This window comes from Jaculus jaculus, chromosome 14 (assembly GCF_020740685.1).
Source record: "Jaculus jaculus isolate mJacJac1 chromosome 14, mJacJac1.mat.Y.cur, whole genome shotgun sequence".
Classification (NCBI taxonomy): domain Eukaryota; kingdom Metazoa; phylum Chordata; class Mammalia; order Rodentia; family Dipodidae; genus Jaculus; species Jaculus jaculus.
The window spans coordinates 21,262,594-21,275,696 of record NC_059115.1 but is presented as its reverse complement, the minus strand read 5'-3'; the positions used below and the strand labels follow the sequence as shown (position 1 = coordinate 21,275,696).

Here is a 13,103-nt window from a genome sequence, read left to right as displayed (position 1 = left end):
GAAGGGGTGGGTTGGCACAGATAGTTGTCCTAGGGCCCAGAGGGTGCTGGGTGGTGGAGAACCCCCACATTTTGGAGATCTCTGAGGAACTGGGGACATTAGGGGAGCCTGTAGAAGTGTTGAATGCGGTCCAACCACCCACGCCACAAATGTCAGCCTTCTCTGGGCCTCCTCCCCTCAGGTTACCACAGATGGAGGAAGTGCTGCCAAGGCTCACTTCCTGTACCGGATGTGCTGGTACCTCCAGCTGCCCTCCCCACTCCCAGGTCTATCACACCTCAGCTGGCAGCAGTTTCACTTCTCTGGTGTCCAGCAGGAGCCCTGAGTAGTATGTGTGTACCAGATCTAAAACAGCGCGCTGACGCGGACACAGGCAAAAACAGGAAGCTGGGTAAGAAAAGGACCAGAAAGTGAAAGACAGATGTTGCAGAAATTCTCTGGAAGGATCAGTCCAACACCACTATGAGTGAAAGTAGAGGAGTTTATTACCCAGGGGCCAAAGAGCTTGAGGGAGCCCTCCAAAGAAGCTCTGGTCGCAGCTGAGATTTTATTTCCATTTTATAGTTTTCATCGCCAAGGGGAGGGCATAAGGGAACAAACAAGATGTGGTAATTTGCATATCAGTCATTTCTGTAGTCAAGCCACCCTAACAATGAACTCCATTTTACTTTGTTTTAGCCTAAACTGTCTTTCCTTCTTATGGTCCCTCTGGGCTCTTTCTGGACAGTTCCCTCTTTAGGATTTTTTCCATCTGCTGACAAAGATAAGTTTAGCTCCTCAGCAATTAACTCTTTTTTTTTTTAATTTTTATTAGCATTTTCCATGATTATAAAAAAAAAATCCCATGTTAATTCCCTCCCTCTCCCCCCCACTTTCCCCTTTGAAATTCCATTCTCCATCATATTACCTCTCCATCACAATCATGGTACTTACATATATATAATATCAACCTATTAAGTACCCTCCTCCCTTAGCAATTAACTCTTATAGTAACTCTGTGAATGAGTTCAACTTTTAGCTTTTTTTTCTATCATACAGAGACCAAAAGAGATAGAGACAGAGAACCAGAGAGGGAATAAAGACAGAGACTGAGAGAGGAAGAGACAAAGACTTAAAGCAAGCCTGATGTGGTGGCCCACACCTTTAATCCCAACACTCAGGAGGCAGATCGCTGTGAATTTGAGGCCATCCTGAGACTACATAATGAATTCCAGGTCAGTTTGGGTTAAAGTGAGACCCTGCCTCAAAAAAAAAAAAAAAAAAAAAAGAGCGAGCGAGCGCCGCACACACGAGAAAGACTGAGACCCAAAGAATGAGAAAAAGATAGGGCAGGGGTAGAGACACCAGAGAAAGAGAAACCCAGAGAGAAAGATGGACAGAGACCCAGAAAGAGGGGACCAGAGGCTCAGATATGGGGTCCTGGACAGGTTAGGGGACCAGCAGAATGAAGATGGCAGAGCTCAGTGAACAGTGAGGTCAGAGTGTCTGTGAGGTCGACATCTGGGCAGGAACAGCCCTGGAGTCCTGGGGCCCAGAGATAGGTGCGCTTTGCTCAGGAGGCCCTACACAATCCCCACCTGAGTCATGGACACCTGTGAAGGATCACCTGCTTTGTCCTTTATGCCCACCGATTCCAAGGCCCCTCAGGTACTGACTGGTGTGCATCCCTGTGAGGCTGGTGAAGGCAATAAGGACACAGTTGACAGTCACCCCATGAAGAGGCCCCAGGGGCGCTCCGCCCTGGCACTTCCTCTTTCTCTGGCTTCTTCCTTTATGCCTCCTCTCAGCCTCGGTTTCTGTCTTTCTCTGCCTGTCTACCCCCTTTGTTCCCCACTGCCAACACCTCTTCGGTCTGTTCCCCCAAGCGAGTGGGTCGCTCCCCTTCTAGGCGAAGATGACCGTCCGAGAGAGCTGCCTCAGCCTCATCAAGTATTTCCTCTTCGTTTTCAACCTCTTCTTCTTCGTAAGTTGCCTCATGGCTACCCAGCCCACCCCACTCCCAGCTGCAGCCCCCAGACCTTGTTGCCTCTTCACCCAGAGCCACATTCTCATCTCCCCTCCACCCAGGTCCTAGGCAGCCTGATTTTCTGCTTTGGCACATGGATTCTCATCGACAAAACCAGCTTCATGTCCTTTGTGGGTGAGAGAGGCTGGGTGCAGGGGAGGGCCTTCCTGGGATAATCTCCCTACCAAGTTCCTTTCTGGGGTCTGCCTTGTTCCAGGGACTCCCATGGATAGGTCCCAGCACCCCAACAGTTTCCAGACTCTGAATCAACACCTGCCAGTGCTGCTGAGTGTCTCAGAACCTGTATCTTCCTTGGCAAACGGTCACTTAAAGCTGGGCTTTGCAGCACGTGCCTGTAATCTAGTACTGGGGAGATGGAGGCAGTAAGATCAAGAGTTCAAGGTCATTCTCAGCTACATAGAAAGTCTGAGGTCAGACTGGGCCACATGAGAGTTGGCCAAAAATAAAAAAAAACATGGTGGCGAATGCCTTTAGTCTCAACTCTAGGGAAGCAAAGGAAGGTGAATTTGAGGCCAGCCTGGCGCTACAAAGTGAGTTCCAGGTGAGCCTGGGCTAGAGATCCTACCTTGGAAAAGAAAAGGGGGTTGTACATACCAACAAGTCAGATCTTGTACTGGTGCGCACAACAGACCCATCCTTTTTTTTTTTTTTAAGTGTTTTTTTATTTACTTGAGAGAGAGACAGACAGACAAAGAGAATGGGACTCCTGGGCCTCTAGCCACTGCAAATGAATTCCAGCCACATGTGCCACCTTGTGCATCTGGCTTACATAGGTCCTGGGGAATCAAACCTGGGTCCTTCGCAGACAAGCACCTTAACTGTGAAGCTATCTCTTCAGTTCCCCTCTTTTTCTTTTTTTTTTTTTTAATTAATTTATTTCTTTATTTATTTGAGAGCGACAGACACAGAGAGAAAGACAGATAGAGGGAGAGAGAACGGGCGCGCCAGGGCTTCCAGCCTCTGCAAACGAACTCCATACGCGTGCGCCCCCTTGTGCATCTGGCTAACGTGGGACCTGGGGAACCGAGCCTCGAACTGGGGTCCTTAGGCTTCACAGGCAAGCACTTAACCGCTAAGCCATCTCTCCAGCCCTTTCTTTCTTTTTTATGAGACACAGAGAGAGAAAGAAAGAGACTGAAGAGAGAGAGAGAGAGAGGATGCACCAGGGCCTCCAGCCACTGCAGTCGAACTCCAAACACATATACCACCTTGTGTGCATGCATGACCTTGTGTGTCTGGCTTTCATGGGATCTGGGGAGTCAATCATGGGTTCTTAGGCTTTGCAGGCAAGTGCTTTAACCACTAAGCCATCTCTCCAGCCTTTTTGCTTTTCTTTCAAAAAATATATTTATTAGCGAGAGTATGAATTTGTGCCAGAGCCTCTTGCTGCCACAAACAAACTCCAGACACATACATCACTTTGTGCATCTAATATTTCGTAGATATGGGTGAATTGAACTCAGGCCGACAGGCTTTGTAAACAAGCAACTTTAACTTCTGAGCCATCTCCCCTTCTTTGTTTTTAATTTTGATTTTTCTGTTTTTAAAAATCTTTTGAATGGGCTGTGGTGGTACACTTAATCTCTTGGGAGGCAGAGGTAGGATTGCCATGAGTTTCAGGGCACCCTGAGACTACACGGTGAAGTACAAGTCAGCCTGGGATAGAATGAGAACCTACCTTAAAAAAAAAAATAAAAAGGAAAAGAGGGGACTGAAGAGATGGCTTAGCAGTTAAGGTGCTTGCCTAAGGACCCAGGCTCAGTTCCCCACAACCCACATAAGCCAGAGTGCATGCTCCTGGAATTTGTTTGCAGTAGCTAGAAGCCCTGGAGCACCCTTCCCCCCCCCCTTCTCTCTCTCATAAATAAATAAATAAAAATAAAATATTTAAAAGAAAAAATTCTTTTAAAGTCAGGCATGGTGGCACACATCTTTAATCCCAGCACTCAGGAGGCAGAGGTAGGAGGATCACCATGAGTTCAAGGCCAGCCTGAGACTACATAGTGAATTCCAGGTCATCCTGTGCTAGAGTGAGACCCTGCCTTGAAAAATAAAAATAAATAAAATCCTAAACCAGGCATGCTGGCACATGCTTTTAATCCCAGCACTTAGGAGGCAGACTTAGGAGGATCGCCATGAATTTGAGACCACCCTGAAACTAGAGTGAATTCCAGGTCAGCCTGGGCAAGAGTAAGACCTTACCTCGAAAACCCACACACTATATATAAACCTTATATATATATTTATATAAATATATATATAAGACCTTACCTCGAAAACCCACACACACATATATATACATATATATATATATATGTATATATAATATATATACATATATATATATATGTATGTATTTATTTATTTGCAAAGAGAGAGAGAGAGGGAGGGAGGCAGAGACAGAGAGAATGGGTGCACCAGGGCCTCTAGCCACTGCAAACAAACTGCAGATACCTGTGCCACTTTGTGCATCTGGCTTTATGTGGGTATTGGGGAATCAAACCCAGGTAGTTAGGCTTTGCAGGCAAGTGCCTTAACTGGTGAGCACACAGTCCCCCCCTTTTAATAAACATTTTATTTTATTTGAGAGAGTGTATGAGTATGTCAAGGCTTCCTGCTGCTGCAAATGAAATGCTGCAAATGAAATGCTGCAAATGAATGCATATGTGCCACATTGTGCATCTGGGTATTGAACCTGAGCTAGAAAGCTTTGCAAACATGTACTTTTTTTTTTTAAACCACTGAGCCATCTCCCAAACTGAAACCTGTCCCTTTTGAGGTTCAGAGAGGGGAAGTCCCTGGCTGGGTGTCACAAAGTGAGGGAGTAGAAATAATAGTAGTAACCAGAAAAATGATGACAGGTGGTGGAACCAATGTCACAAAATAAATGACAGAGATCCAGAGAGGGGAGACAGATTCCAGAGGAGAACGTCTCAGAGACTCAACAGGGGTGCAGCAAGATTCAGAGAAACAGAAAGCAGGAGTCCAGTGTGCAAGCCCCACCTGGGTGGCTGCATGGAGTCATGTTCCCTGGCCCACCATACTCGCTACCTGTCACCCCCCAGGTTTGTCCTTCATGCCGCTGCAGACCTGGTCCAAGGTCCTGGCTGTCTCTGGCATTCTCACCATGGGTCTGGCCCTGCTGGGTTGTGTAGGGGCCCTCAAGGAGCTGCGCTGCCTTCTGGGCCTGGTGAGTGCCCCACCTGTTTCCCCCCTGCCCTCTCTCCTCCCGTTATACCTCTCAATGGTGGCCAGAGAGATTCAGCCACCCTCTCTGCTCTGCCCCCAGTACTTTGGAATGCTGCTACTCCTGCTTGCCACACAGATCACCTTGGGCATCCTCATCTCCACTCAGCGTGTCCGGGTGAGCCTACTAGCACTGCCTCCCCACCAAGGGTGGATCCAGGGGTGAGAGAAATGGAGAGTGTGAGAGAGAAGGAAAGATAGACCCTGCCATGAGTCAGGAAGTTAAGAGCAACTGGGCTACAGAAAGACAGACTTAACAGAAACAAAAGGACAAGGGCACAAGAACACAGATGGACAGAGGCATGAGAGACCCCAAGGGAGGACTGGGGAGATGTCTTGGCGGGTAAAGCACTTGTCAGCAAGCTTGAGGTCCTGAGTTCAGATGCCCAGCATCTACATACAAGCCAGGCATGATGGCAACCCCTGCAGTCTCAGCGCTGAGGAGGTGGAGACAGAAGGATCCTCGATGCTTGCTGTCTAGTCTATCCAGGTTAGTGAGCTCCCTGTCCCAAAAATAAGGTGGGGAGCAACTGAGGAAGACACACAACTTCAACTTCTCAAGTCTACATGCATGCACACATACACACGCACACAAAGAGATTCAAAAGGACAGCTCAGGTGGTAGCATCTGTGGTCCAAGCTCCCAACAGGCTGAGGTTGAGAATCACATGGGCCCAGGAGGCTAGGGTTATGTGACTATCATTCCAGCACTTGGGAGGCAGAGGTGGGATGGCAGGCTTGAGGTCAACCTGAGCTGAGCTACATAGTAAGACTCTGTCAAAGGGTGTGTGTGTGGGGGGGGGGATGGGATAAGGGCAGAGAAAGAAAGAGAGGGAAAAAAAGATGGGAGTATAGTTCTTGCCTAGCATCCAATAAGCTCTGGGCTTGAACTCCAGCATTGAATAAACTGGGCATAGTGTTGAGTGACTGGTAATCCCAGCATTGGGGAGGTAGGGGTAGGTAGCAGGATCCTCAGCTATGTGGTGAAATGGTTAGCCTGGGGTATATGAAAACCTGTCCCCCCCAAAAATAAAAATAAAACCCCCAAGAAGTCTGGAGTGGTGGCACATAGGATTAACCTAGCACTTTGGAGGCTGAGGTATGAGGATCGCCATGAGTTCGAGGCCAGCCTGGGCCATACGGTGAATTCTAATTTGGTCTGGGCTAGAATGAGATCCTGCTTCAAGAGAGAAGAGGGGAGAGAAGACAGGAGAGGAGAGGAGAAAGGAAAATATATAAATAAACCCCAAAGCAGCAATGGAGACCTAATGACCCATAGGTACAGCTCTGAGATTCTGAGGAAGAGAGCCATGGCTAGCTATTCAGGGAGAAACCCTGGGGCTGAACACCGTGGGAGGGCTGTGGAGGACAGAGCCCGCAGCCTCACCCCGGGCTGGCCTCTCAGCTGGAGCGCAAGGTGAAGGAGCTGGTGCTGCAGACCATGGAGAACTACGGCGCCAACCCGATGGAGACGGCGGCGGAGGAGAGCTGGGAGTACGCGCAGTTCCAGGTGCGTGCGGGCCCGCCGTTCCCTTCCTCCAGCTCCCAGCCCCGTCCGGGGCTTCACGGACACCACGCCCAGATGTGTCCACAGCAGGACTCGGGTCCACCCGCCCCCTCATTGCCACCCTGCCCCCGGGTGCCGGCGTCGCTGGTCTGACCGGGCCGTCCTCCGTCAGCTGCGCTGCTGCGGCTGGCAGTCTCCGCGGGACTGGCTGGCCGCGCGCACCCTGAGGGGGAGCCGGTCTGAGGAGCCGCGCGTGCCCTGCTCCTGCTACAACGCGTCGGCAGCCAACAACTCGGTCGTCCCGGACAAGCTCCTCTTCTCCCAGCTCAGCCGGCTGGGGCCGCGGGCCAGGTCCAGGCATACCTCCGACCTCTGCCTGGTGCCCGCCGACAGCCACATCTACCGCGAGGTAAGGCGGCGGCGCGGTCAAGGGAGGCTGCACGGGGCGTGGCCCTGGGCGGTGGGCGTGGCCCTGGGCGGTGGGCGTGGCTAGAGAGGGGTCCGCTCGGGAACTGCCTAAGCCGGGTAAGGGAGGTGAGCGCGCCCGGGGCGTGGGCTACGCGGAGGAACGCGGCCCACCCAGAGGCGCAGGTCTTTGGTGGGCCGCGCTGTCAAGAAATGGTTCTGAAGCCGGGCGCGGTGGCGCACGCCTTTAATCTCAGCACACGGGAGGCAGAGGTAGGATGATCACTGTGAGTTCAAGGCCACGCTGAGACTACATAGTGAATTCCAAGCTACAGTGAACCCTACCTCACCAAAAAAAAAAAAAAAAAGTGAACTCCATTGAAGTGTGGGGACAAAGACCAGTAGGAACCGGAGAGCGGGGAGGGTCGGGGCCTGGAACTCAGCCGGGCTACCTGAGGTGAAGAAGCTGCAGAGGACTAGGGAGACTCGGTGATGGTAAAAGGGACTGGGTGTCCCTAGAGGTGAGAGCTAGGTTAGTCTGGGGGGGGACACCTGACCTTGAGCCTCCAAAATAACGCTGCTTTACCTCCCTGTGCTGTACCCCCAGGGCTGCGCGCAGAGCCTCCAGAAGTGGCTGCACAACAACCTCATTGCCATAGTGGGCATCTGTCTGGGCATCGGTCTGCTAGAGGTAAGATGGCCCCGTCCCCGCCCTGCTCGCGATTTTCCCGTCTACTAGTCCCTCTTAGCCACCCACGCATGGCCAGGGAAACGCCCAGGCGTACGTGGGACACCCTTTACCTGCCCAACCTCAGCTGCCCAAGCCCAAAGAGGGCCAGTCATATCTTTTGTGAGTCCTGACTGGCAGTCTGCACTTCCTGGTAACAGGTGGTCATCCCTCCTCTGTCCCCAAGGTGAGTGAGATGGTGCTGTGCTTGCAGCTAGATCGCAGAGCCGCCCTCCGGGAACTCCCGGTCGCCGAGGGTTCGAGCCCAGAGCCCGGTGTGGGGGCCAATGGACGCTGCGGCATGCTGAGCAGCTGCAGTGGACGTAGCAGTACCCCGTGGGGCGGCTGGGGCTTGGCGGATACCTGCCCCAGATGGGGGAACAAGGCCCCACAGGGCAAGATGCCTCTGGAGCTGGAGTTCCGGCCATGGTGCCGTGCAGATGAAGAGCAGCCCAGGGCAGACAGCGCTGCTGCAGAGGGCGTGGTGGCGGAGGAAGAGGGTATCACGGGGTCACTTCCACAATAAAGGACCCTGGTTTGCTTCTGCATACTCCTTTCTTATCAATCCTGCCAACGCCACTGGCTTTCCCTCCAACCCGCTCCCTTAGGAGATCTAGACACTTCGCTTTCTTCTCATCCTGGACCTGCATGATCCATCCCCAAGAATCCCTTTGCGATGTCTGATACCATCTTCTTTCTCCCTAGCTTGGCTTCATGACGCTGTCCATATTCCTGTGCAGAAACCTGGACCACATCTATGACCGGCTGACCAGATTCCGCTAGGACCTGTCCTGCCACACCACATCCCTGAGACCAGGAAATGTTTGTTTTGTTCCATTTGGCCTAAGTTCCTTTGGGGACCCAAATGTCTGCCCACCAGGACATCCACAGCTTCTTGCACCCACACACCATCTGTTGATCTCCCACAAGAGGAGTTTCTACCTTTGCAAACGTCAAATAAATCCCCTACATTTTGGTAAAAAATAGCTTTATCTGTTGGAACACAAACCAACACTTCGGGGGGTAAGGAGCAAGTGGAGTAGCCCGAGGCTCACTTAGAAAGGGGGTAAATTCTAGAAAACCTCGCCTTGCTGAGATAAAGTCACAACCCTAACACCCACGTATAAATATCTCGTTATATTAAAAAAAAATATTTCCAGAGCACACCTGGCTCTGCCCCAGTAGGGAAAGAGTTACTCTTCAATTTGTGACATCACAGATCACAGAGGGAAGGCAAATGGGGAGAGAGCTGCAAAGCACCCCCAACATGTCCAGATGACTGGGAGAGGCCCTGTCAGGGGCTGAGAGGCCAGTGATATACCTGGGGGTTATCAATCCTGTCTCTGATCCCTGATACTCTGGACTGGTCTGTCCTGTTGGACACCCCCTGTTGATGAGATCCTAGGAATTGGAATCTATCTTCAGCCCCAGCCCATTCAGCTCACCATCCAGGTTTTGGAGTTCCTTCTAACAGGAGCCAGTCCCCCCACCTGGTCAGGCCTCTGAGGTCAGTCCCTCTTTTAACAGGGACCCCTCCCCAGATGAGGTACAAGGAGAGCCAGATCCTTCCTGGGGTAAGCCAACCCTGGGGCCTCCTTCAGTCCCTGACCAGCCTGTAGATGTGGTGCTGGGCCCCACGCTCACTGGTGGAGACTTCAAAGACATACGCGGTGCACAGCAGCAGCTCCTGGGTGTCTCTGTTAGTCACCACCTGCCAGGAGATGGGAGAACAGGGTCATGCTGGGAAATGAGGGCCAGGGCCACTGTGCCCACCCCAAGCTCTCAGGGAACCCCAGTCTCTTTCTCTTTCCAGGAAAGGGGCACCAGCCATATTATATTTTCCAAGTGAAAGGACTGCCCAACATGTTAGGTTCCATGAGCAAGAGTCACCCCTAAGCTGAGGGTCAGCACTGAGGGCCTTCTATCAAATGAGGTAGCAGGTCTCAGGGTCAGTGGGATCCCCACCATGTCACAGGTAGAGGATCATGCCAGGGTCTCTTACCACTGTTTTAACAAGGGTGGCTAGGAACTTGAACCCAGGCATCCAGGCTTTGCAAGCAAGTACCTTTACCCACTGAGCCATATCTCCAGCCCCTGGTGAGTCTACCATAACATCCTCCAAAGTTAAAGTCAGCTTGTGAATGGGGAGCTAGGCTAGATGCCCAGGGGGCTAAAGATCTCCCTTGAAGTACCCCTCACTCAGCTTCCCAGAAAAGGAGAGATCCCCCCACCACATACACACCCAGGAGTCTGTGAACCTCCACCACATCATCCCCCTGAGAGAGAGGCCCTCACTGCCTGGTCTGAGAGCTGATTGGGGAGTCATACTTCCTGTGTCTGTGCTGGCCAGGCCCAAAAATATGGACCTCTGGGCTTGAGGGTCTATGGAGGGCCAGCGTCGCACAATAGGGTCCCTCGGGCCTAACTCCTCCAACACATCCCGGTCACCTGGAGGATGGTGAAGTTCTCGAGAACGCTGTTCATCATGTACCGCTCTGGCAGCTGCCGCAACTTGTGCAAGAAGTTTACCAGGTACTCACACATGGGTGAGCGCAGCAGGCGGTACACGAACCGCCCGTCCTCCAGCTGGGCCCGCTCTGTCTGCCAGTGCAGGGAACAGTGGCTGAGACCCACAGGTCACCCCAGGAACAGAGCCCCACCACGTCTCTCAATGCTACCATCACTCCTGTGGCCAATATCTCTCAAGCATCTCATCCTGAGTGAACACAGTCCTCAAGTGTCCAACTCAGGATCTCTGAACCTGAAAACCATCAGCTATCCCTAACCTCACAAAGTCATGCTCTGAACCTCACAGATGGCATTTTGATATTCTTCCCTACAAATTCCTCCATACTTTTTATTTTTTTGGTTTTTCGAGGTAGGGTCTCACTCTGGCCAGGCTGACCTGGAATTCACTATGTAGTCTCAGGGTTGCCTCAAACTCACAGCTTTCCTTCTACCTCTGCCTCCCAAGTGCTAGGATTAAAGGCATGCACCACCACGCCTGACCTCCATATGTTTAAGAACCTTTTCCATCATGGAGACTAAATCTCTATCCCTTGGAACCCTCAAAATGAGTCCCAGCTGTGACCTGAACTCTGTTAACTCCTAGGTTGGGATAGCCCACCACCATGCACACCCACAAACGCCTATGCCACCTGGCCGGTGGTGCATGCCAGCCCTGCAGCCTCACCTCCACCTTCTCCACCACCTGTTTGCCAAAAGAGCAGACTTTGGAGGAACAGGTGAGGGTCATATGTTCTCGGCTCTCATACTGACTGCTCACTCCATAGAAGCCTCCGCTGGTCCCCACCTCCTCGCCACTTGGGCCCCAGTTCAGGTCCGCCTGAAAGATGAGGAGGCAAAAGTGAATTGTGGGAGACCTGACAAATCCTGCCCCATAATCTAGTTCCTCCACTACACCCAGTTGCCCACTCCTCTTTCTCAGCTTCTCAAGTCCCCACCTTGGCACAGACTTCTATGAGAGAAGACCCTCCTATCCTGAATGGTCCTGAACCTCTCTCTCCTGTAACCAAGGAGACTTGAAATTCAAGATTGCCCTCCTTGAAACTCCTAACTCAAGAGTCTATCCCCTAGGGCTGGAGAGATGGCTCAACAGTTAAGGTGCTTGCCTGCAAAGCCTAATGACCCAGGTTTGATTCTCCAGTACCCACATAAGCCAGATTTACAAAGTGGAGCATGCATCTGGACTTTGTTTGTAACAGCTAGAGGCCCTGGTACTCTGTGCTTACTTTTTCTCTTTCTCTCTGCTTGCAAATAAATAAATAATACTTAAAAAAAAAAAAAGCTGGATGTGGTGGCGCACACCTTTAATCCCAGCACTCGGGAGGCAGAGGTAAGAGGATTGCCATGAGTTCAAGGCCACCCTGAAACCACATAGTGAATTCCAGGTCAGCCTGAGCTAGATTGAGACCTTACCTTGATAAATAAAAAATAAAAACAAAATCAAAGAGTCAGGTGTGGTGGTACATGCCTTTAATCCCAGCACCTGGGAAGCAGAGGTAGGAGGAGTGCATGAGTTTGAGGTCACCCTGAGACTACATAGTCAATTCCAGGTCAAGACCCAACTTAAAAAAAAAAGCCTGGGGGCTGGAGAGATGGCTTAGCAGTTAAGCGCTTGCCTATGAAGCCTAAGGACCCTGGTTCAAGGCTTGATTCCTCAGGACCCACGTTAGCCAGATGCACAAGGGGGTGCATGCATCTGGAGTTCATTTGCAGTGGCTGGAAGCCAGGCGTGCCCATTCTCTCTCTCTCTCTCTCTCTCTCTCTCTATCTGCCTCTTTCTCTCTCTCTCTCTGTTACTCTCAAATTAAAAAAAAAAAACCTAACTCACCCCCCCCACCTGAGAGTTTAGCCCCAAACAGGCATGGTGGCATAGGCCTGTTAATCTCTGCACGGGGAGGCTGAGGCAGGAGGATTTTGATTTTGAGACCAGCCTAGGTTACATAATGAGGACCACCTTGCACCTTTCAAGAACAAAATTAGGGGCTGGGGAAATGGCACAGTAGTTAAAGGTGCGTGAACGCAAAACCTGCTGGCCCTGATTCAATTCCCTAGCTACCCCCATAAAGCTGGACACAAGGCATGGCACGAGTATCTGACATTCCATTTGCAAAGCCAAGAAACCATGGCACACTCACATTCATGCAAACATATATATATAGGGTTTAGCAGTCCAGTATAGTGTGAGTGCATGTCTAGAATCCACCAATGAGGGCCAGAGGTGAGACACAGCAGTAAAATACCTTCTAGAATCCACAGTTAGGGCTGGGGAGCATGGCTAGAATTTACCAGTGAGGGGCTAGGTATGTGGCTCAGTGGTAGTGGGCTTGCCTAGCATGTGGGCAGCCCTGAGTTCCATCCTGACCATCACATTAAAAAAAATAAAATAAAATTAATGCAATTAAAAAGTAGGCCAGGCAGCTGCCTTCCTGGTTACACAAGGCTCTGAATACAGTCTCCACTCTCAAAAAAAAAAAAAAAAAAAATAGGCCAGACGTGGTGGTGCACACCTTTAATCCCAGCACTCGGGAGGCAGAGGTAGGAGGATCACTGTGAGTTCAAGGCCACCCTGAGACTACATAGTGAATTCCAGGTCAGCCTGAGCTAGAGAGAGACCCTACCTCCGAAAACCAAAAAAATAAAATAAAAAATAAGCCAGGCGTGGTGGC

At 51.1% G+C, this 13,103-nt stretch overlaps 2 protein-coding genes across 5 annotated transcripts in view; one reads left to right on the top strand and one right to left on the bottom strand.

The window, feature by feature from the left end:
* The first annotated feature begins 1,774 nt into the window (after nt 1-1,774).
* On the top strand, nt 1,775-8,959 carry Cd37 (CD37 molecule). The gene is made up of 8 exons (XM_004672251.3): nt 1,775-1,963; nt 2,068-2,140; nt 5,092-5,216; nt 5,316-5,390; nt 6,678-6,782; nt 6,952-7,188; nt 7,792-7,875; nt 8,617-8,959. Exons 1-8 carry the CDS (start codon nt 1,895-1,897, stop codon nt 8,692-8,694), a joined length of 846 nt encoding a protein of 281 aa, XP_004672308.3. The 5' UTR covers nt 1,775-1,894; the 3' UTR covers nt 8,695-8,959.
* The window catches only part of Tead2 (TEA domain transcription factor 2), a 23,642-nt gene continuing 19,421 nt past the window's right edge, over nt 8,883-13,103 (bottom strand). For all 4 annotated transcript variants that reach the window (XM_045133841.1, XM_045133844.1, XM_045133843.1 and 1 more), the window contains 3 exons: nt 11,105-11,257; nt 10,360-10,512; nt 8,883-9,622 (listed from right to left, as the gene is read on the bottom strand). In XM_045133841.1, coding sequence (XP_044989776.1) covers nt 9,509-9,622; nt 10,360-10,512; nt 11,105-11,257 — 420 coding nt within the window. In that variant the 3' untranslated portion in view covers nt 8,883-9,508. The remainder of the gene's footprint in view (nt 9,623-10,359; nt 10,513-11,104; nt 11,258-13,103) is intronic.